Source organism: Phyllostomus discolor, chromosome 6 (genome assembly GCF_004126475.2).
Source record: "Phyllostomus discolor isolate MPI-MPIP mPhyDis1 chromosome 6, mPhyDis1.pri.v3, whole genome shotgun sequence".
NCBI classification, from domain to species: domain Eukaryota; kingdom Metazoa; phylum Chordata; class Mammalia; order Chiroptera; family Phyllostomidae; genus Phyllostomus; species Phyllostomus discolor.
This window is the reverse complement of record NC_040908.2, coordinates 128,594,166-128,618,211: the sequence shown is the minus strand read 5'-3', so window position 1 is coordinate 128,618,211 and position 24,046 is coordinate 128,594,166. Positions and strand designations below refer to the sequence as shown.

The 24,046-nt window shown below is 40.7% G+C and overlaps 1 protein-coding gene across 4 annotated transcripts in view; it reads right to left on the bottom strand.

Moving 5' to 3' along the window:
- Nucleotides 1-24,046, bottom strand: part of SWAP70 (switching B cell complex subunit SWAP70) — an 85,325-nt gene that overhangs the window by 52,862 nt on the left and 8,417 nt on the right. For all 4 annotated transcript variants that reach the window (XM_036029005.1, XM_036029004.1, XM_036029003.1 and 1 more), the window contains exon 2: nt 7,430-7,570. In XM_036029005.1, the coding sequence (XP_035884898.1) occupies nt 7,430-7,570 (141 nt within the window). The remainder of the gene's footprint in view (nt 1-7,429; nt 7,571-24,046) is intronic.

The following is a 24,046-nucleotide window of genomic DNA, read 5'->3' as shown; positions in this document are numbered from 1 at the left end:
AGATGTACTGGAAGAGGCAAGACAATAGGAGCAAAGCATTTCTTTTTAGAGAAATACAGGCAAAGTGCTGTGTGTACTCTAAGGAAGAAGTCGGTAGCTGGATGCAAGGAGAAGTTTCTCCTGATCTCAAACTAGAACATGTGATCTGTAAACCAGTTCCCCAGAAGTAGAAAGATGTCCTCTGAGCTCGGCCTTCAGCACCTTCTCAGGCTGGCACCACCCCCCACACCCCCTCGTACACAATTCCCACGAAGGGAAAGCAGTAGCTGCAGCTGCTGTGTCTCATCTTCCTGTTATCTTTGAACCACCATTTATTGAGGACTTAGTATATGTTTGACAGTTTATGCAGTTTCTCACTTAAACCTCCTATTAGCCCTATAAGGTTAAACAGCATCCCTATTTTACTGATCAGGAAACAGAGGTTCAGAAAAGTTGAGTACTTTTACCAAGTTCACATGGCTAGTAAACATCAAAACCAGAGTCTAAATCAAAGTTCAAAGGCTGTCTGTTTCCACTATGCCAAACTGTTTGTAGAACTCAGTAGATGGAAGACACCTAACAATATGTGATGAAAGGCATTTCTATAGGAATAGTTTCAAAGGTCACTATCATCCACCCTATCCAACCGCACTCTCAGAAAAACATTAAATGAATGATTTGCCAACGGGAAATAACATGCACACAAAAGCACATAACCTTGCTCTGAGAAACGAGGCATTCTGTCTGGGTTCTTGGCGGGGTGGGGTGGTGCTAGATTTATGGCTGGAAAAGCAAACATAGAAAGCAAATCACAAAGAGCTTTATAGTTTTTTTTAATAGTCTATAGGAAACCCCCAATTGAAGGATTTTGGAGCAGAGAATACACAGGTCATCAGCAGCCCAGATGACTACTTTGCAGAAAAGATGGTATTTGAGATGAACCTTAAAGTACATTGAAGAGTTGAAGGTAACATATTCCAAAAGACAGGAAAGGAAATGCACGAGCAAAACCAAGGGAGGAGCAGCACAACAACCACATTTGGGGAATAGTCGCAGGATGAAGGAGACAAAAACAAGGGAGAAGGAAAGATAAAGTTTTCAATTTTGAAGTCCTGGCAAGACATTTAGAGGGAGGTATCCAAGAACAACCAAAGGAAGGGAAACTGTAACCTGAGAGGCGGATCTGTGAATCAACTGCACGCTTATGAGGACTAGAAACCACGATGATGGTTAGTGAGATCACTGAGAGAACGTAAAGTGAGAAAGAGACACAATCAGAAACAGAACCTCAGGGATACGGGCATCTGCACAGTGAGAGGAGGAAGAGGAATTCTGACAGCTGAAAAAGCAGTCAGAGTGGTAGGGGAAGCACAAAGATACGAGAAGTGAGTGAGGAAACAGTGTAAAAGATTTAACAAAGGGTGTAATGCTGCAGAGAGACTAAGGCGTTGTTTAAGAAACCAAGTAAATTCACCATAAATTAGTTTTCCTAGGAAATAAATTGTGACTTTTTGATATAGGTTCACTGTATCTTATTTCTTTTTAAGTTCTCTGTTTGGCTCACTCCATCTCTAAAATCTAATCCTCTATCCTTTGGTTTAATCATGCTCCAAGGTAAAAGAATATTAAATGACAGCGTTTACACCTTTTTACAAAGTACAAAAACCAGATCATGTATGAAAAGCCCACAGCTAATAGAGTCAAAGCTAAAAGCGTTTCCTCTAAGACCAGGAACGTGGCAAAGATGCCCACTCTCGCCACTTCCTTTCAGCACTGAAGTCCTAGCCAGGACAATTAGGCTACGGAAATAAATAAATGGCAGGCAAATTGGAAAGGAAAATGTAAAAGTATCTCTGATTGCAGATGACATGCTCTTTCTTATATTTAGAAAATGCTAGAGTCTACAAAAAGAGCTGTTAGAACTAACAAACAAATTGAGCAAAATTTCAGGATACAAAATCAACGCTCAAAAATTAGTTGTATTTCTATATATTAAAAATGAACAATCTGAAAAAAAAATTAAGGAAACAATCCCATTTATAAAGTATCAAAAGGAATAAAATACTTAGGAATACACTTAACCAAGGAGGCAAAAGATTTGTGTGTTGAAAACTACAAACCATTACTGAAAGAAATTAAAGATGACAAATAAATGGAAAGACAGCCCATATTCACAGATTGAAAGACAATATTGTTAAAAGGTCCATACTACCCAAAGCAATTTAGAGATTCAGTGCAATCCCTATCAAAATCCCAATGGCATTTTTTGCAGAAACAGGAAACATTATCCCAAAATTCATATGGAATCGCAAAGGACCATGAATAACCACAACAATCTTGAGAAGAAGAACGGAGTTAGAGGCCTTACACTTCCTAATTTCAAAACATATTACACAGCCACCGTAATCAAAACAGTATCCCACTGACACAAAGACAGACAGACCATCAAACAGAAAAGAGGCCCAGAAATAAGCCCCTACTTGTATGGTCAAGTGATCTTTAACAAGGGTGCCGAAACAACTACTCAGTGAGGAAAGGACAGTCTCTTCAACAAATGGTGTCAGAAAGAAAAATATCCAACTGCAACAGAGTAAAGATGGACCCTTACCTTATATCATACACAAAAATTATTTCAAAGTGGAGGAAAGACCTAACTGACCTGAAATCATAAAACTCCTCGAAGAAAACATAAGGGGGAAGAAGCTTCATGACATTAGAATGGACAATGATTTCTTGGATATGACACTAAAAGCACAGCCAACAGGAACAAAAACAGACAAATAAAACTACATCAAACGAACACACTTCTGTACACAGAGAAAACAGTCAGTACAGTTGGACAACAGTGAACCAGTCCTTGTTATCACAGAACTCACACCCCAGGGGCGGATCAGATATTGAACAACACAGCAATAATGCAACCACCTATATGATAAAAACTGTGGTAACGGCTACGAGGGAAAAGCAGAGGATGCCTGAGAACACAGAAGAGCAGAGCTGGTTCGCTCTCGGAAGGGTGCGGTGCTACCTACAGAAACCTCCCTGAGGAAGTGACAAGCGAGCTAGGACCTAAAAGGATGAACAGGAATCAGCCGCATGTCCTGGGTGGAGGAAGTCTTACAGCAGAGAAGCAGCACATGTCTGAAGGCTCTGTGGCAGGAAGGGTCTTCACAATTTGAGGAACAGAGAGAAGGCCCGCACGGCTGCACTGAAGGGAACAAGTAGGGGAGTGGAGAGAGTGGAGGCTGGAGAACTTGGCAGCGGCCGAACAGAACACAGCCCTGCATGCCTCAACACAGATGCTGGACTTCAACGGAGATGATCTCTAAGTCCATTCTAACTGTAAAGGGTCTGGAAATCTGCAATTCCACACTCCATCTAAGATTATGAACTGCTCCCAAATCCTAGTTCATACCATACACATTAAATTGATGGTCTCACATCTTTTGGAAAACTAGTAATGGCTGTCACTGATTTCAAGGTGTCCGAATGGAAGATAATTTCACAGAAAGAAATGTAGAGTTGTTCTTATTTTTAACACATATTTGCTTTTCACCAAAACCCATGCATATGAGTAAGACAGCAATTATGGACCACAATTCTGACCCAAAGGGCCAAAAGTATTTACAAAACTAAACTCACAGGTTCTCTAAACTAGAATTTTCATCCAAACTAGTAACACTTGCTTAAAACATTTAGCATAGTGCCTGATGCACAATAGACTAAATAAATGTTAGCATTTTTATCTTTATACTAATGTTCTCAAAAAGATTTTAATGGCACAGAAAAGCAAATATTAATGTTAAGTGTTCAATATGATCCCAGCTTGAAAAATATATACAAATGTATTTTAAAAAAGAGACTCGAAGCAAACATAACATTTTAACAGTGGCTTCCTCTAGATGGTAAGGTGATGGGTAATACAGTAAAGCTCCTTTTAGTGAAATGTACTACCAGAGCCTGTTTTTACAATATAGAAAACCACTTTACAATAAGAAAGCCACTTAAAAAATGATATTTCATATTAATCATCAGGGAGATACAAATCAAAACATAGTAAGATACCATATGTCCCACCCACAAGAATGGCTATAATCAAAAAGACAGAAAATAACAAGTGTTGGTAAGAATATGAAGAAATTAGAACCTGCACATGTTCCCGGTAGGAAAGTAAAAGCACAGCTGCTTTGGAAAAGTTTGGCAACTCCTCAAAAGGTTAAACATATAGTTGCCATATGACTCAATTCCATAACTATATAGGCCCAGGAGAACTGAAAACATACTTGTATACCCACCCAAAAACTTGAACATGGATGCACAGAGCAGCAAATTCATAACCACCAAGAAACGGAAATAAATCAAAGGCTTATCACCTGTTGAGTGTGCAAATAAAATGCAGTATATCTGTGATGGAATGTTATTCAGCCATAAAAAGTAATGGAGTACTGTTACGCGCTACAAGGTGGATGAACCTTGAAAGCATTATGCCAAGTGAAGGAAGGCAGACACAAAAGGTCACATCCATTATGGTTCCATTCACACTGTACGAGTCCAGAACAGGCAAAGCCATAGAGATGGAAAATGCATCAGTGGTTGCCTCGGGCTGTGCGGGAGGACGACTGCGTGCTGATGGGGATGGTTTTTTGAGGGAAGGTGATGAAACTATTTCAAAGTTGATTGTGGTGGTGATGGTTGCACAAAAAAATGACCATATTAAAAACCACTAATTGTATATTTAAAAAACTTAAATTGTATGGTGTATGAATTATGTTTCAATAAAGCTGGGTTTTTTTCCTAAGTTATTTCTTGAAACGGCATCACTTTTAGATTTATACTGCTGGCCAACATGTCCAATGGCATTAAGTCATCCACAATCCACAGTACTCAGCACAGAACCTCTTTACTCACTCAGGAGTCTCTAGTCCTGCACAACTTCACAAAAATGATGAAAATCTGGGGTCCAATTTGGCCATTGTGCCACGTTAACAACACTATATAACTTTTAAGCAACAATGAAAGAAAAAATAACATAAAGGACAATAAGAAAGAACCATGTAGCCCTGGCTGGTGTAACTCGGTGGAGCGTTGTCCTGTAACCAAAAGGCTGCAGGTTGGATTACCGGTCAGGGCACACACCTAGGCTGGGGCTCAGTCCACAGTTTGGGCACATTCGTCCCCAGTGTGAGAGAGCATGGGAGGCAATCAATGGGCACTTTTCTCTCTCACTGATGTTCCCGCTTCCTTTCTCTCTCCCTTCCTCTCTCTCTAAAAAGCAATGAAAAAACGTCCTTGGGTGAGGATGAAAAAAAGATAATACAATGATAAATTAATTTTTAAAAAAAAGAAAAGAAAGAACCATACAAAAGCATGGTTTTGGGTATTTAAGAGCTGTACCACTTCATATTAAATGATAGGTTGAGGATATTTTGGGTGCTGAAGGCATACTCATTCAACTAACAGAAATCTGAAACCTCATTTTATGGAAGAACTACAACTGACCTATGAACTGAGGCTTCTGGTGAAAAAGTGTAAATGTCAGCCTAGGAAAACAGAATATAGAGGCTGCTAGCCTCCAGAGAAGGGACATTAATTATATTGAACTAAAATATTTCTCTGTGTGTTTATCTTTTGCATGTATATGTTTCCAAAGAAACAAAAAAAAAGTGTTAGAAAGTAGCAGATTCCCCAATTAGCACTTAGCATATTGCCAACAGAGAATTGAGTTTAATCATAAAGCCCAGACCAGTGATTTTCAACCTTGTTCATCTCATGGCACACGTAAACTAATCAAAAAAATTCTGCAGCACACCCCCAAAATATTAATTTTTGCCGATCTACAGAAAAGAAAAAAAGATGTAGCCCTGGCTGGTGTGGCTCTGTGGATTGAGTGCTGGCCTGCAACCCGAAAGGTCGCTGGTTCAATTCGTGGTCAGGGCACATGCCTAGGTTGCAGGCCGGGTCCCCGGGCTCAAGGGCTCAGATTCACTATCTACCTACCTCTTATTAGCTAAGCAAGCTTATGCTCTGCTTCCTCTGGAGGTAAATGGGGATGAGAATCCCAACCTAGGGCACAGGATTAGCATGAGGATCAAATGAGACAGTGTATATATGAAAGCACATCTTGCAAATACTTAATCGTTATTACATATTTCTTTTGCATAACTGGTGACAATCTCTAAATTTTATGTTAACATGCTTCAGTCACTATTAGCATTTTTTAAACTAAGTTTCAAAACAAAGCACTAATCTTTGCCCAATTTAAGCCCACACCATGGAAACCTTGGCAGCTTTATTTGGGTTGAAGGACTGGCAAAATTCCACTCCAGGTGGTAAGGAACAAGTAAACAAGGGCTCGCTGTTTCATCACATCCTCACCCACTCGGTGAATAAGTTTTTCTCCAAATTTAGTGGCTAATTTTGGACTTTTAAAACACTGCTGTATTTTCTTCCCGGTTATAAAACTTTAAGATACCTAAATGCTAAAATAAAGTACACTTTAAAATATAAAATTCAAGATGCTTAAAGAAAGTTACACCCAGGAGAACAAAATGCAGGATTTGGGTCTGACACTTTAAGATATTAAACCATGTTTCTCTACCCACTGGCCCAGACCGCACAAATTCTAGCACTGAAAAACAAAGCAATTTCTAGATTTCTGAAATTTTCCCAGCATGCTCTATATTTAATAACAGATATTTACTGTCTTTATTTTTTAAGATTAAACACATGCACACTGCAGGTCATCAAATATTTGCTGAACATGAAACATATTTACATATAATGCAACTATAGAGCACTAAGGAGCTACCTGATCAATGAACAGAACAGCAGCCCAAAAGAGCTCCAGAAAAAACAGCATCACCTTATCCAGTTTTGAGAGCTCATACATCATTTTTCTATTAAAACTTTTTTGAGATATAATTCATGTACCATAAGAGTCACTTCTGAAAGCATACAATACAGTAGTTCTTAGTATATTCACAAGGTTTGGTTTTTGTGTTTTAGTGGTTAGACAATCATATACTTTACATAGTATTGCCCTCAACATCTCTAGTACCCACCTGACACCAGACATAGTTATCGCTTTATGTTTTACTATGTTTCCTATGTTTTCCTTACATCCCTGTGACTATTCTGTAGCTACCAATTTGTGCTTTTTAGTCCCTTTACCTCTTTCTCTCAGTGCCCCAACTCCACACCTCTGGCAACCGCCAGTTCTCTCTGTATCTATGAGTCTGTTTCTGTTTATTTATTTTACTCTTTAGATCCCACATAAAAATGAAATCATACAGTATTTGTGTTTCCCTGTCTGACTTATGTCACGAAGCATAATACCCTCTAGGTCCACCCATGCTGTTGCAAATGATAAGATTTCATTATTTTTTATGCCCACTTGAAATAGATAAATCAAACAACACTGTAAACATGAAGAGGTTAGACAAAATCTTACCTTTTCCAAAATGAACTTGTTTAAATACGGCATGTAGCCCTGATTGGAGACTGGCCCCTCGTCATCATCCCTGAAGTGCTCCTCGAGAGCAATAGGGTCATGCGGAACCTTCAGCACCGTGCACAGGTTGTGGGAAAGGACCTAAGAGGGAAAGAAAGTCGTTTAAAGGCCTCCACTAACCAGCACGCCGCACCTTCGCTGTCCGAAAACAGCGGGCTGCTCCGTGCCCTGGGGCGAGAAAGATGGAGAATGAAGTAGCAGATACGGGGCACTGCTCAGCTGTCAGCTCCCAACATGTTACCCATGAGTGTTTCATCCCTCCCCAGTTTGGGTTCGCTTCAAAAAGTCTCTCTCACATGCCCACAGTGAGCCAGGCTCCATGCAACCTTGTGGTCTTTTATTAACTGTCCCACATTAGAAAGAAAAAGGAGAGCAAGAACAAGAGAATGTGTTTGAAATTAAACTTCTCCCCAACTAGTCCAGTGTCGGCCAATTACAGCTGCAAGAGAAAGAACCTAGTTCTGGACAAGGCGGCTGCCCTGGCCAATCACCAGCTCTCCAGGCTGCTAGTTTTCTCATTTGTGCACTAGAAAGGGCCAAGTTACTATACAAATACAATAAATGCTAATTGGTAATCTCTAAAAAATCTGATGTTAGGCTGTTTTCAGCATTACTACTACATAAAAGTGTAAATGTAAATAGAGAAAGACATCAAGGGCCCATTTTATAACTATGGGAAAAATCAATAGCAAAAATATCTCAGGAATTACTAAAATGGTTGAAATATTTTGTAGAAAATTAGCATTCCATCTATAAAGAGTCGCTGGTCATGGTGACCGCCTGAGTAACACTTGAACAATCAAGTGATTGAATTAGCAGTTTGGGCTGCTTCAGTACTAATCTTGTTACACATTACATACAAATTTTAAAATAAAACTTAAATTCTTTCCATTTCATTTGTATATTCTTTTCCTTTTCATTTGTGCCTTTTTTTTTTTTTGGTCATTCGTGCATTCTTAAAAGGTCAAATTACATAGCTTAAGGCTGCACTTCCTTTAACACAGATTCTTATTAAATGTTAAATCCCAGGTTAAATATTTCCTATTTTTCTCAGCCCTGCCCATTTAATCACTTAAAGGGCCAGATTCATCTCCATGAAGACTTTTAATTCTATTAAACAAGTCACTTTTTTCTGCATACATATATTTCAGTTAAAAATTTTTAAGATTAAAAAAATTGAATCTATAAAAAGAATATTTGCATATCTTCTTTCTGCATTTGTTTTGTTTCTCAAAGCTTCATTTCTGTGCAGGTCCTTTTCTACATGCTCTACTGGTTTTAAGGAAGTAAAAGTAAAGGAAGTAAATTCACAAATGGTTGTAAATGAAGTAATGAAGACTTTTATCAGCCCCTACAAAGCAGGCTGTGTTTCTCAAAAAAAAACCCCTCTATCTGCCAGCAACAGAGCACATGAAAAGAGCATGGTGGGACTTTTACTAAAGAATCTTACACCATAGTCAGCAAAAGACTGAATAGATATTTCCTTTCTCTGTTTATCTGGTAAAACCTACAGAGTAATTACCTACCCCCAGAGAGGTTCTATGAGAATTAACTTTAAGAATGTAAAGTGCTTACAAATTGTGAAGTACTGCAAAATGAGTTCTAGATAAATAAAGAGTATATTTCTTAGATAAGGCTCAAAGGTCATTCACATTTTAAAATGGTTTGGGACTTTACCCAACTAAAAATTTCCAACCACTGATTAAATTATGGTCCATCCACAAAATATTGAGAACAATGAGAAAGATCACTCTGTAGTGACATGAAAATATCTCCAATATAAATTACCAACACACCTAAGACTACATTAGTGTGTCATCTTTTATGTAAAATAAAAAGGGAGAAAAAATAAGGAACTCCAGGAGGATACATAAAAAATTAGTAACAGCGGGGGAAGACTAGTTTGATGTTAGACCACGGGCAGAAGACGACTTTTCACTGTACCTCCCCTTTTAATTGTATTGAAAAAAATTACCTATTCAAAAATGTACTCCTTAAAAAATTAAATATGGGACAACTGTAATAGCAAAAATAATAAAATGCAACTTAAAAAATAAAAATTAAAAATTAAATATATACTTTTAAAGTGACCAACTAAGAGCACACAGCTACATCTATTCATCTTCCAACTCGGCACTTTTTCTTCTACATTAACCAATTCCCTAGGGATTACATGTAAAAGGAAGACATATTCCAGAGCAAATACAATGATTAACAGATGAATGAGATACAAGGGCAATAAGTGAGTTCAGAGAGAAGTTGTGTGTGCTACAGTGACTTCACAGAGGAAGTGGAAAGCAACCTGGGCCTTAAAATAAGGAGAGCTTTGGATAGCAAAAGGGTTTTGGGGTAAAGTAGAAGGCTCTCCAGGTAGAGGAAAAACATGGATAAGCAGCTGATTAATGCAAAATCCTCAGGATACGAAAAGGAGACACAACTCTCTCGCATACCCACCCCTCTCTCCGCTTTTGGGTTTCATAGATCCTCCAACTTCAAGTCCTGGCAGGGGCCTTGGACCCCATATTGTCATTCTGGCCATTGTCTAGCTGGTAAGTACTGGCTCAAAGACATTAAATCCAAAGAGATTAAATGTGTTTTTCTTGAATGAGATTATTTAGCAGAACTAAGACTAGAATTCAGGTTTTATAATCACTGGCCTAACACCCTGTAGTAATTAGGAACATTTGGTTTTTGGTGGGTGATTCATGGATCCCACTGAAAAAGATTCATATTTGAACTTTACACTTCATACTTGGACAAATAAAAAGCACTTGTGTTAAATGCAGGGACTGCTGAATTCAATGATGATTTTCTTGAACACCTGTATTTAGTCAAGCAAACTGTGAGGAAGGCAGCAAGTTATAGTAACAGGGACCATAGGCGAGAAAACCTCAACGCCAGCCTGCTCGTGTGGTCTGTTCCCGTTCAGTGGCTCGCCATTTTCCCTTCTTAAGTACTTTAATATTCTGCTACTCAGTCACTTAGCCGCAGCATACTCACTGCAAAAGGAGGAGCTGGGCTTGTTTCTAAAAATTTTTAAAGCCCAATTCTTAACTGTTGATGCAAACTCATTTCATGAATTCAACCAAAGAGCTGTAATTTAGATCAGAAATTCATCTTTTTTCATTGTTAGTAAGGCCTAGAATAGGGAACTCTTCTCCAAACAAAATAACACACTGAGTTATTTTGTTTGAGTAACAGGTAACTAAAAAGGTATTGTTACTAAGAAAGAAAAAAATGTGTGCTTTCTTTAAAACATCTTTAAAATTTTTATCAGCAGTTTTTAAAAGACTGGGGAGCATCTCAAGTTTTTCTTACATGAAAAGTAAAACGTATAAAGAAACCAAAATTTTGAGGGCCAGAACATAAACTAAACACAAGAAGTAAACGCTCCAGAAGCTTAAACAGCAGTTGACACTTTTGAGTAAACTCACATCACCCATTCGCTGGTCTTGGTCTCTCGCCTGGGAGAGTAGATATCACTGCTATCCTACAGATGAAGAGGCTGAAGTCAGATCAGCAGATGTGCCCTACATCAGAGCTGTGTGTGTTGTGCACCTGGTACAGGAACTGGACTAGACCAGACTACACATCCACCCTGTGCTGCCTTCCCACTCTTTCTGGAAAGAGAGCCCTGCCTATACACAAGTGACTCTGGCCATGCATGCTTGTTGCTCAAGTGTGGTGACAGACTGGTTCCCCAGCCCCACCCAGTCAGTTCTCCAGGACCTAACAAGATGCTGGTGCTATTTAGAGGAGCCAAATTAAATCCAGTGGTGAAGAACTACACATGCCTAGAAATCTGGGACCATTCTCTCTCCAGGAGCCCCATCTCCAAGCACCCACCACCTTTGGGCAAAACTATTGAGGAAGCTGGAAAGCAGATCAGGACAAAAGCAATCGAAAGGAAAGAGGACTACACATTACTGATTTGTGAAAGGACTGCCCCTGAGTTATTCTCATCAGAGTGTCCGCAAGTTTCTTGAAAAAGTTAAATATATCTCACTTCAAATACCTGCTCTCCAAAGGCCATTCTTTTAGCACCCACGTGATGGCTAAGCACCTTTGCTCTCATTCCCCTGAGTTGAAGAATAACCTATTGTTACTACAATAAAAGACCCATAACCGTGCCAGGAACTCATCTCCCCAGTCCCTTCAGAGCTGTCTACTACGGCTCTGCAGGGCCTCTGCTGAGAAGAGAGGGCTAATCAACTGCACAGGCCCTGCTGGTGTGGTCTGCTCCTGGTTTGCCATTTACCCTTTTGAAGCATTTTGCTCCAAGCATTATGAAAATGAAATCAAGAATGATGAACAGCTAACAGTGTTTTAACGCACATGAGCGCACAATGTCAACCCTCCTCCCTCCCGAAGATGTGGAGATTATCCAAGTTCTCTGCAATGTGCCCCAGTCGCAGTTTCCCTTCACAGGATGTGCGTAATGGGCAATACTCAACCCTGAAAACGGGGGGTGGAGAGCTCCAGTCCAACAAGCTTATCTGAACGGACACAATATAGAATAATAGTTCATAACGGGCAGTCATTTTTTAAGACATAAAAATTCTTGTCTGATTTATAAAATTTCAACCTAATGGCAAATTCCCAGAAAACGCTTCCTAACAATGAACCAGAATGACCCATTTCCTACCAGGACTATGCCCTGCCTTAAGAGCATTGTCTAACAGAAGTCCTGCCCCTTACCCCATGGAGTCATTTTCCCTTTCCCGACAATGTCCCTCATCCTGCTTGTCACTGCTTGCGTCCTGCTTGCTTTCTCTTCAGTACGTGGTGGGACAAAAGCAGGTTCACAGTTGAAAGTACATGAAACAATTTAATGTGTATTATTATTTAGTAATTATTATATTATTTTCCACACAAACAACTGTAAGCGTACTTTAGCCCCACACTGTCATCTTCATTATATTCAGCCTCGGAAATCTCAAAGTCATGACTCACTCGTGCTATCTGCTGTGGAAATGCAATCAGTCTCTTTCCTCGACACTTATACCAAATTAATCTTCAAGTGCTGTTTACATCACATCATCTTCTTGTCTAAAATTCATCAAAAGCCTACAAAAGTAAAAACCAAATGAGGCAGTTCAGGCAGAAGCTAGGAACATTCTTTGGCAAGTGGAATGGGGAAACTGAGATAGCTAAACAAGGCCGAGCAATTTACAGCCAGGTGAAAAATCACAAGGTCTTACCTTCCCTGACCAAGAACCCTCAGGAGCAAACAGCTTACATATTCCAGACCATGCAGGGGGCAGACCAGCCTGGGTCCCATCCTGGTCCCTCTCCCGTGACATTCTTTGGAGGTGAAACAGACCACCAGAGAATGACCCTGATCCCCCATATGCTCATTTTGATGCATCGGTATATCAAAGGACACACCTGGAAAGTTGATAAATATTCTGACTGAGACCTCCTCTAAAATTCCTGCCTTAGAAATCAGATAAACCCCGGAAGAGGAAAGACCCAGTGCCGGCTCTCCCTTCAGCACCCCCACGCCTCCCCCCTCCCCTTCCTTCCTCAGGTCTGTATCTTTGCTCTCTTTCTCCTGATCTCTCAAGACTCCCAGGAGTGCTGCAACCAGGGGAGCAGGGGAGAGCAGCAGCTCACCCCAGGCTGACGCCCTGAGCCTGTCTCCAAAGGCCTTCCTTTGCCTCTGTAACTTGTTTCCTGAGCGCACGCAGCCCAGCTGGCCACCTCTTTGCCTCTGTGACTTTCTTTCTAAAGGGCCAAGGCAGCCTCACCTAGGCCCACTCCTGTTGCTATGATCTTGCCTCTTCTATCTTAAACCCTCCTTTGTTTCACTGTTCCCAGCTTTAATAAACATATATTCCAAATCACCTGACTCATATCGTGAAGTCTCTCCTGCACAAAGTCAAGAACCCACAGGATCCAGACTGTGCCGGGACAGACCCACCTCAACCCAGTCAGTCCCTTTCCAGCGACACAAGTAAGTGTCTGAGCTCCATATTTAACTCACTCAACAAGCCAGCCCCACTTTACCTTTCTAGCCTTATGTCTTCCTACCCTCTGCACCAACGGTACAAATTCAGCCAAACCAGTTTATTCCCTTACCCTAAACAAACCCTGTACCACCCTCCTTCCTCCCCCAGGCCTTTGCTCCCACCACCCCTCCCTAACATAAATGCCATCCCTTTCTAAAGCCGCTGCCACGCAATGCTCTGTTTCCAAGCACTCCGTATTTCTTATTTTACACTACCACACATAATTTTTCCCTCCTATAAGACTAAGTTTCTGAAGGCCCATCTCTTACCCATCTTTGCATTCCCACAGCACCTAACATGCTACCCAGAATGCAGAAGACTTTCTATAAATGCCAAACAAATCAGTTCCAAAAATTCTCAGTAAACAGTAAAACCATAATACTTCAATTATGACAACAATCTTAGGAAATAGACTACTGCTATCTCCTTATTTCATTGATAAAAAGACTAGGGCCTGAGACTCGGCCTAAGTCACATACTGATTAGTGCCAAAGCAGGGACAAGATCCGAGGTCTCCTAACTGCCTGTCCCACAACATGCCATGTGCTGGAAACGTTCCCTCTGCCTTGTCATAGCCTTCAAGACTGGGTCATTCTTCATAAACTCTGCCCACTGAATTCCTATTCAGCATTTAAATGAATTGTTTCACATGCTAGCCGTTATCTCAAATATCTAACTGCAGCTCAGTAAGGGAGGAAACCTTGCCTAATATGTTTCTTCCGTACCCTTCACAGTGACGAGCACAGGGTTAAGGGAGAATTTAGTAGAAGCCTAACACTTATGGACAGACGAAGGCAGGAAATCTAACTCAAAACCATCTGTGGTCCACAGGACATATGCCACTAAACTACAGTAGATACCACTGGATTACATTCCAAATGAACCACCTTCAGTAAGTTCTTTTGGACAATTCACTAACTTAGCCCTCTTCAGAAATCAAATAAAACATCAGCAAAGTTGACTACACAAAAATCTTTACATTTCCCTTTAAAAAGGGCACCATAAACAAAGTCTAATGGCTCCTTAGAAATTCAAATTACCCTTAGAAATTATTAAGTGAAAAATGAAACACCTAATAAAAAATGGACAACAGACATGAATAGAAAATTCACAAAAGAAACTAATGACTAGTAAATATAGGAAAAGATGCTTAACCTCACTAGTAATCAAAATAATGCAAATTTCAAAAGTTACTACTTTTTGCCTGGTGTTTGAGAACATACAGGGGAGTAAAGATTTCCAACATCCAAACACTGGAGAAGGCGAGAGCAGGTTTTCCCCAACACTACTGCCATTCCCGACCAGGAAATTTTCTCTGTCTGGGGAGCAGGACGAGGTGGCCTATGCATCAGGGGATGTTTAGCAGCATCCAAAACATTTCAAATACCTGTGAATAAGAGAGTGGTTAAATAAAGCAGGATACACCAACACAGTGAACGAGTTTCTAGCCATTAGACAGAATGGCTTCTGTGTCTATGTGCATTGATATGGAAAGAGGACCCTAACACACTGCTTAAGAAGACAGGTTACCCAAAAAGGCAACCAAGCAAATGGGAGATTTTTGCAAACAATACCTCGCAGACCTGACTACACACTTTTTCAAGGAAGGTATACAGGTGGCCAAGAGACATGTGAAAAGAAGCTCAACCTTACTACTTAAGAGGGAAATGCAAATCAAAACCACAATGAGATACCACCTCACACCTGTCAGAATGGCTATTATCAATAAGACAAGAAATAGTAAGTACCGGAGAGGACGTGAAGAAAAGGGAGCCTTCGTACACTGGAGGTGAGAACACAAATCGGTGCAGCCGCTATGGTACACAGTATGGCGGTCCCTCAACAAATGGAAAATAAAGGCCCAATACAACCCAGCAATCTCTCTTCTAGGTATTTACCCAAAAATTTGAAAACAGTTATTTGTAAAGATGTATGTACCCCTATATTCACTGTAGCATTATTCACATTAGCCAAGACATGGAAACAACCTAAGTGTCCTTCTGCCGATAACGAGATAAGGAAGATGTGGTACATGTATGTATACAATGGAATACTACTCAGCCATGAAAAGCTTAAATATTGCCATTTGCAAAATGTGGATGGATCTGGACAATACCATGTAAGATGAAGTAAGTCAGATGGACAAAGACAAAAACCATACAATTTCACTCATATTTGGTATGTAAAATAAAAAGCAACAAATGAGCAAAAGAAACAAACAAATTCATAGACACAGACAACAGAATGATGATTACCTGAAGGGAAGGTGGGGTGAGGAGAGGAGGAAGAGGGTAAGGGAGTCAAATATATGGTGACGGGAGAAGACCAGACTTTCAATGGCGAGCACACAACGCAGTATACAGATGTTGTATTATCAAGTTGTACATCTGTAACGTTATTAACCACTGTTACCCCAATGAATTTAATTAACATTTTAAAAAATGATTAGATGGTAAAAAATGGTTACAAAGGCATGTGAAATATGATCCCATTTATATAAAAGGATACACACGCATGTATATGCACATGTGTGTGCATGTAGGGGAAAGGGAGATGGAGAGAGGGAGAGGGGGGAGGGGAGACAGAGAGAGATGTGAGAGAGATATCCACAGAGAAGTTAACTGCATCTGCCTTTGGTGGTGGAATTTCAGGTGCTTGTACCTTTGCCTCTATATCATAATGTGTTGTTTAAATAGCCTAGGTATTATCTTTACGATCAGAAAAAAAGGGAAGCTTTTAAATTTGTGGAAAACTTTAAATATGTCCAGAGGTTCTAGCTAGAAAGCACCAGTAAAATTATAAAGTATGAAGAGATCACTGTAGGACTATAAAGTTGTTGGAATTAACTCACTTGAGTCATCCACGAAGAGTTACGCTTTGCCATGCCTCTTGAAGAAGCCACTCTGTAGGCAGCGAAGTCTCCCAGTCTGGGACAGCCTTCTTAGAACCCAGCCTCCCCCTGGACTGCAGCATAACAAATGTCTTTAAGAAGATGAATCACTTCTAAGAAGCGTCTGTGTCCCTCTCTCCCACTACTCTGTAAGTCCCTTCAAGAGGGGGTCTGGGGCTCACCCACCTGTGCAATGCCGAAGCCGGAAGAGAGAGAGCCCGATGGTCAACAGACGCTGGCTAAGCAAGTCCCATTGAAGAATCTTCTTGTTTTCCTTTTCTTTTCCATCATCTTTATCTAGATCTGGGTGTTTGAGTTCATTTCACTATACTACGAGTATATTCTTTCCAGAAAGAATTTTTGTTTAATTGGAATCTCTCAGAGCACTTTTAGATTGAAAAAACACCAGTACCAGTGTTACTGGTAGTAACTGGTGTAAACACCACCAATTAGTTATTAACACCACCAGAACTAGCAGGCCTAACTCATCTGTCCTGAGATCTAGTAAAGAAGTCCAGTCCCTCAAAATTCAAGTAGAGATTTTCTAAAAGAAGGACCCAATAAGAGTTAACAAGTATGTGAGACAGAACCGCATAGAAGAGCAGTTAGGTAGTTCCATTCAGCGACACAATCTTCTCTGAAGCCACAGTGAACACCCAAAGATGATGACAAAGATCACAAATCTGAGGTTTACCTCCACTCCCCCATCTTCTGACCACTCTGTCCTTGTATGGTCCCTCTAATAAGGCTCCTATTCCTATCAATCTTGTGTGAAATTGCTTTTTCAAAAGGATTCCGTGGCAGACACAGAGATGCCCCACTCAGAGATGCCCTCCTCACGAAAGGAACCGCAGGCAGCCCCGAGTCACAAGGGCCCTGGTGAGCTGAGAGCCGCCTCCTTCTCTCCACGGAGCGGAGTGAGACGCTCTGTCAGCTTAAGGCCAACTGGAGAGTACGAGGCTCGGGAAACATGGGCTCCTGGCCCTTGGGAGCAAGTCTCATTCTCCCTTCTGAGGCCCTAACGGAGAGTTGCTAAATAGCAACTATTCACCAGGATATGGGCGTGCTAAACACACCAAGCTAACCAAGTTAAATTAGAAGGCTAAACCTTGAAGATCTCATCCTCTATCCACATTTTACAAATGAGGACACGGGAGCCCAGCAAGGAGAAATGACTTCCCCTGGCCACCCAAGTCTCCTGATGCTCCAACTAGTGCTCTCTCTCCTGACACTTTGTTTCTCCAAAAAATTTACTTTTCAAATCTTTCACTATCAATGTTCTTACAGAGGAGTTTCATACATCCCCTGAGGTCAGTGGCAAATGTCTCTTCCTCTAGTGGCATCCTCTGACCTAAGTCCTCCAGTCCTCACCACAGGCCAGACAGGTTTCCTTCCTCTGAGTTTAACTCACTATATTCCAACTGCCAGTCTGCTGGCCTGTACAACTCACAAGAATTCAAGCTCTATAAAGGTAGGGAATAGCCCTGGCTGGTGTGGCTCAGTTAGGTAGGCATCATCCAGCAAAGCAAAAGGTCTCTGGTTAGACTCCCAGTCAGGGAACAAGCCTGGGTTGCAGGCTGGTCCCTGTGTGGGGCACATGCGAGAGGCTACTAATAGATGTTTCTCTCACACATCAATGTTTCTCTACCTCTCTTTTTCCCTCCCTTCCCCTCTAATAATAAATAAAATCTTTTAAAAAAAATAAAAATTCAAATTAAAAAAGGGGGGTAGGAACATATGTGTTTTGATTCCCACTGCTACCATCCCTGTCCAACACTCGTCAAATTACTCTTCAAATTCCATAGCAGCCCCCAACTGGTCTCCCCGTCTTTGTCCAGCCTCTCGTCTCTAATGATCACACCCACGTCATCCAAAGAATCTCAAAACCCTACTTTCGTTGCCCTGACTGGTGTGGCTCAGATAGTTGGGCGTCACCCGGCAAAGGCAAAGGTCATGGGTACACGCCTTGGCTGAGAGACCAGTCGGGGTACAACCGATTGATGTTTCTCTCTCATGCCGATGTATCTCTCCCTCTCTTTCTGCCTCCCTTCCCCTCTGTCTCAAGAACAACAACTACTCTACCTTTGTCATGCATCTACCCAAAAAGTTTTGTTGACTTCCCATCTTTATAGGATTGGTTCTGAACTACTCATCTAACATAGTCGGTCAAACAATACATTATCAACCATCTATTCTGTGCAAGAACAAACACATCTAAAATGTAACCCTATCTCCCTTTAAATCCTAACTTTACAGTACACCTCAAAACATTCTATACCCAGAGAATTTCCTTACTGCTTACAAATACTTCGGCCCTTGCTCTTCCTATAAAACCACCACCACACCTGCCATCTTTCTGTGACAACACTAGACAAGAGACTGTACCCTTCCCTCCAGGCACAGCTGGTGTTCTGTCTGCTCCATGAAACTCTCCTGGTCTACAACCGTCTACATTTCTTTCTCTGTCTCCTTTGAACTTCTACCACAGCTCTATATATGGCATTATACAGAAATATAATGCAAACCACATATGAAATTAAAATTTTTTAATAACCACATTTTAAAACAGCTAAAGGAAACAGGTAAATTTTAATAATGTACATCCAAAATATTGTAACTTTAGCATGTAATCAATATTTTAAAATTACTGAATAGGTATCTTACATTCTTTTCTTTACTAAAAGTCTCTAAAACCTAGCATATATGTTATGTTTACGGCATATCTCAATTCAGGCTGGCCACTTTTCAATGCTTAATGGTGAAATGTGGCTAATGGCCAACGCACTGGACAGCACAGTCTAGAGCGCTCATTTTCCACGCCCTCTAGAACTTGCTTCTGTGTTGTCCTGTTGGAGTCATTTCATGTACTGTCTTCTTACTCAGGGTAAGGGACAATGCTGTATATTTATTTCTTCCCCAGAGTCCCTAAGAAAAGGTACTTAGTAGATTCACCGTCAAATTCATATAGTGTTCTGTAGATCAATTTTCTTCATCATTATTGGTTGGTAGGGACTAGGCGGCTAGTAAATGTTTTGTTGTCACACACAAAGCTTGTGAGACCCAGCTCTGCAAGCATGCATGTTGTTAAATGTCTTATTATTTCCCTTCAACAGATAATCCTAAAATACAAGAAGGAAAGCAAATACCCCAAAGACACCCAGGTACAGAACCTCAGATACAGAACCCCAGGTACAGCACCTCAATTTCAATCTACTTCTATCTACTAACAGTCTGGTATCCCATTACCTAACAGTGTTTTCTCAAATCATCACTGAAGAAAGTCACTGAGTGTTAAGTCAACTGGCCACCAGGTCCTGCTCTCAGCTCCAAATTAACTGCCACCTGGCTGAGATATTCATCATCCTGTGAGCTGAAAAAAATTATGGAGATGTGCAGCCTAGTAAGACAGAGTGTCCGTCTTCCCAGAGCTGTCTTCCAATGAAATATAGTACCTTCAACCATCTGGTAGCTGTCCATCTGGGCAGAACAACTTTCATCCTAGCTGGTGTCACTTCTTCTGGCTGGTACACCATGCCCACGTATACCCTCTCCTTGTCCCAATCAAACACAGTCATAAAGCTAATTACTCCTAAAGAAACAAAAAGTATAGAAGACATGGAAGGGTCTTACGATGAAAAAATCAGTTCTTCCAATATTTCAGAAATCTCTCCCTAATCACAAGATTCCCTTGTATGAAATTCAACTATACACAGATTTACTACTCCTAAATACCTTTCTACAATTAATTAATTGCTAGGAATTGCAGTTTCAAGTAGACACAGATTTTAAGAAGAAAAAAAAAGAATCAACCTGAAGGTTAAAAAAAAAAAGCAGAAAACAGAGCAGAAAAATAGATTTATGAAATGAAGACTTGGGGAAGATGGCAGCAGAGGCAAAGGGCTACCTTAGACTTGGGTTGTAGGAAGGGAGAGAGACGCTCATTAAGAGGGACTGAGGAGGCAAGTCTGAGCGTCCTAATCACCACTGAGGGAACCACCGTAAACCTCCTGCCGAAAGGGAATGAGAAGGACCTACTCAGTGAGGGCAAACGGCAAGTAGGAAAAGGTCACACAAAGCCTCTTTCTCTCTCCAGCTTCCAGCTGGACCTCTGGGACCATGGTGAGACCCCAAAGGAAACACAAAATAGGGATCAGGAAGGTTGAGAGCTCTGAGTCATAAGATTAGAAATGCACTGGTTGTTAAGATAGAGGGCCGTGCACACACACACACACAGAAAACAATTAATTCCCAAGCTATCCCACATAAAGTTTCTAGCAAGTAAGGAATGACGAAAGGAAATAACCCAGAATCCATCATTACCATTTAAAAATGTGTAAATGTCTTTTATATGCTCTTCATTAGGAGAGCTATCTTTTCTTATTTATTTTGGTGAAATAAAAATATATATATTTACAAAGACCTTTATAGGTTCACTCATGACTCCAATCCCCTAACCTCATTTGTTTTTATTAGAGTTTTAGTTCCTCTACAGAAACAACTTTTACCACAGGGGTTAATGAAACAAATCACTGAAGATTAGGGAGGGAATACTACACATGCCAAGTTCACAAGAATTAACCATATCTTTTACATTGTGTTTCACACAATGAAAGCCCTTCACTGCCACCTGCTTCCTTTATATTTTCAAGTGACCACTGGCCCGGCTCATTTACTTTTGTAATGAGCAAGGTTAAAATTTTTTTAGATTAAATGCCTGTATGAAAACAGAACACAGAGCATTATTCAGAAGATGCATAAAAACATTTAGTTGAAAATCTATCATTAAGAAATGGATAAAAATTCAAATTACCCATGTTGTTGTTCCTAAAAATTTTTTTCACTTAGACCCTCACTAGCTATAAGCCCTTTCACAAGGCAAAACAAAACAAAACCCTGTGTTTCTAAAAACAACGGGGTAAAAGTGCAGAGCCAATAAATTTATTTCAAGACATTTCCAGCACTGACATATAATTCACACTGCAACCACAATTCCAAAGTAAAGCTATAATAAAGTTGCAAAAATATCACTAGATTTTGCTATATTTAAGAAGACAGCATTTAACTATAACAAGAGTATTAGTTTTAAGGTACATTTTGATCTCTAGAATGAACGTAAGAAACCAGTAATGATGGGCACCTACAGGGCAGGGAACTAGTAGGGCCAGGTGTTGGAGGAAACTTGCTTTTTACTTTTGTGAACCCTTTTGAACTTTATGAATTTTATACCATGTAAATATATGAACTATTTAAAAAGTTTCTGCCGTGGCTGGTATAGCTCAGTGGATTGAGTGCAGGCCTGCAAGGCAAGGAGTTTCTTCTGCTTTGATTCCTCCTGGTCAGGGCACATGCCTGGATTGCAGGCAGGGGCAGGGGTGCGCCAGAGGCAACCACGCATTGATGTTTCTCTTCCTCTCTTTCTCCCTCCCTCCCCTCTAAAGGTAAATAAATAAAATCTTTTAAAAACTAACTAAATAAGAATTCCTAACATTAAACTCAACGATATTTACTCAGCTACCTACAGATACCTAGCACCTATAGATATTTTTTAAAGTTTCCATCAATCTCTCTCATGTTTGTTTGTTTCTTTAGAGAGAGAGAGAGAGGCAGGCTAATTTGTTGTTCCACTTACTGATACATCATTGGTTGATTGTTATATGTGCCCTGCGTGGGGATGGGGATCAAAACCACAACCTTGGCATATCAGAATGATACTCTAACCAATTGAGCTACCTGGCCAGGGCTCTCTCAGTAGTTTTTAATACTCCCATAGAGTATACCAAAATTGCATTCAAAACAAACAATACAGCTTGTTCTAAGGAAAGACTATTCATAATACAAGTTCAAAAGCAAGCAGAGAATGTGTTTCTAAAGATTTCTTTCCCCACTACTAGCCTATGGCTATGTACTTCAGAACCTGTGAAAACTAGATCCTTACATAATTAGGAAAATCTTAACTTAAAACAATAACTTAGTTTAGTGTCTCTCTCTCTCTCAGTATTCCAGCCTAAAAAAAAATAGACTAACACCAAATCCTCAACATGACAATTTAAAAAACTGAGTTGCCTTCCAACAATCCAACTGCAAATTAAGCTAATACAGCTGATACCTTCTATGGGGTGCACGGGCTGAGTGTGGGGGCAAAGAATAGTAGAGCTGTAACTCAGGTGGGGAACCAGAAATGCCAGGACTGAAGCCAGAGAGACAGAGGTCCCCTACAGAGGGTACACAGTTGCCAGGAAAAAGTCCAAGGAGATCACAGAAAACGCAGAAAGAGGGAGAAAAAAATCAAAGTAAGGAAAGAAAGGCAGCAGTGGTCAGTGGTTCCCTTCCTTTTTCTTGGGGTGAGAGGTGGATACTTTGGTAAACATCAGGAAGACACTGGACTTCCAGGCAAGATGGAGGCATAGGTAAACACGTTTTGTGCCTCCTCGTGCAACCACAGAAAGAATTACAAATAGACCTCAAAACAAGTAACATCCAAAACCATCATAAAATGAAGCTGTACAGAAGCCCGACAGCCAAGGATTTAAAGAAGGCACATTTATCCAGATAGGCAGGAGGGGCAGAGATGAGGAGATGGGCAAAGAGGTGCAGACACACAGTGTGGATGGAGAGGCAGAGGCTACGGAAGGGGCGGTCCCACTTCTGTAAGGAATTTTATTCACACGTGGTGGATAAAAATTGGGAGGGATACTTTGGGGGCGAATGTTCCTAGCCCCAGGTCAAACTGCACACCCAGGGTTCCAGAGCCAGGAAGATAAATCCCCATAATTTCAGGCTGTAAAAACCAGTGTGGGTTGGCAGCATTAGAAACTACCAGATTTTCAAAGCTGGCACACACTTAAAACGTACATAGACCCACCCCCTCTGAGATTCAGCACCGGGGGAACAGCTAGAAAGGCACCAGTTGCAGAGGGCGAGTGGGGGGCAAACCTCCAGAAACCAGGCAGTGGCAGTGTCCACTCTCTGAGCCCTCCCCTTATACAGCCACAAAGCAGTGAAGCGGTTGCCCCACCCTGGTGACTACTTAAGGCTCTGCTCCACACAATTTATAGGTGCCTTTTCTACAACAGGCCATGCTACTAAGGGAGTCAAAGCACCTCTACCTAATACACAGAAACAATCACAGGAAGGCTGCCAAATTGAGGAGACAAAAAAATATGGCCCAAATGAAAGAACAGAACAAAGCTCCAGCAAAAGAACTAACCAGAGGTATCTAACCCACAGCCCAAGATGGCCATGAATGTGGCCCAACACAAAATTGTAAATTTACTTACAGCCTTTTTTTTTGCTCATCAGTTTTCATTAGTGTTTGTATATTTTTTAAGTGTTTTTAAGTTTTTTAAAAGATTTTATTTATTTATTTTTAGAGAGGGAAGGGAGGGAGAAAGAGAGAGAGAGAGAGAGAGAGAGACATCAATGTGCGGTTGCTGGGGGTTATGGCCTGCAACCCAGGAATGTACCCTGGCTGGGAATCGAACCTGGGACACTTTGGTTCCCAGCCCGTGCTCAATCCACTGAGCTACGCCAGCCAGGGCTGTGTTTGTATATTTAATGTGTGGCCCAAGACAACTCTTCTTCCAGTGTGACCCAGAGATGCCAAGTTTGGACACCCCATTAAACAAAACTGAAATAATCAACCTATCAGATGTAGAG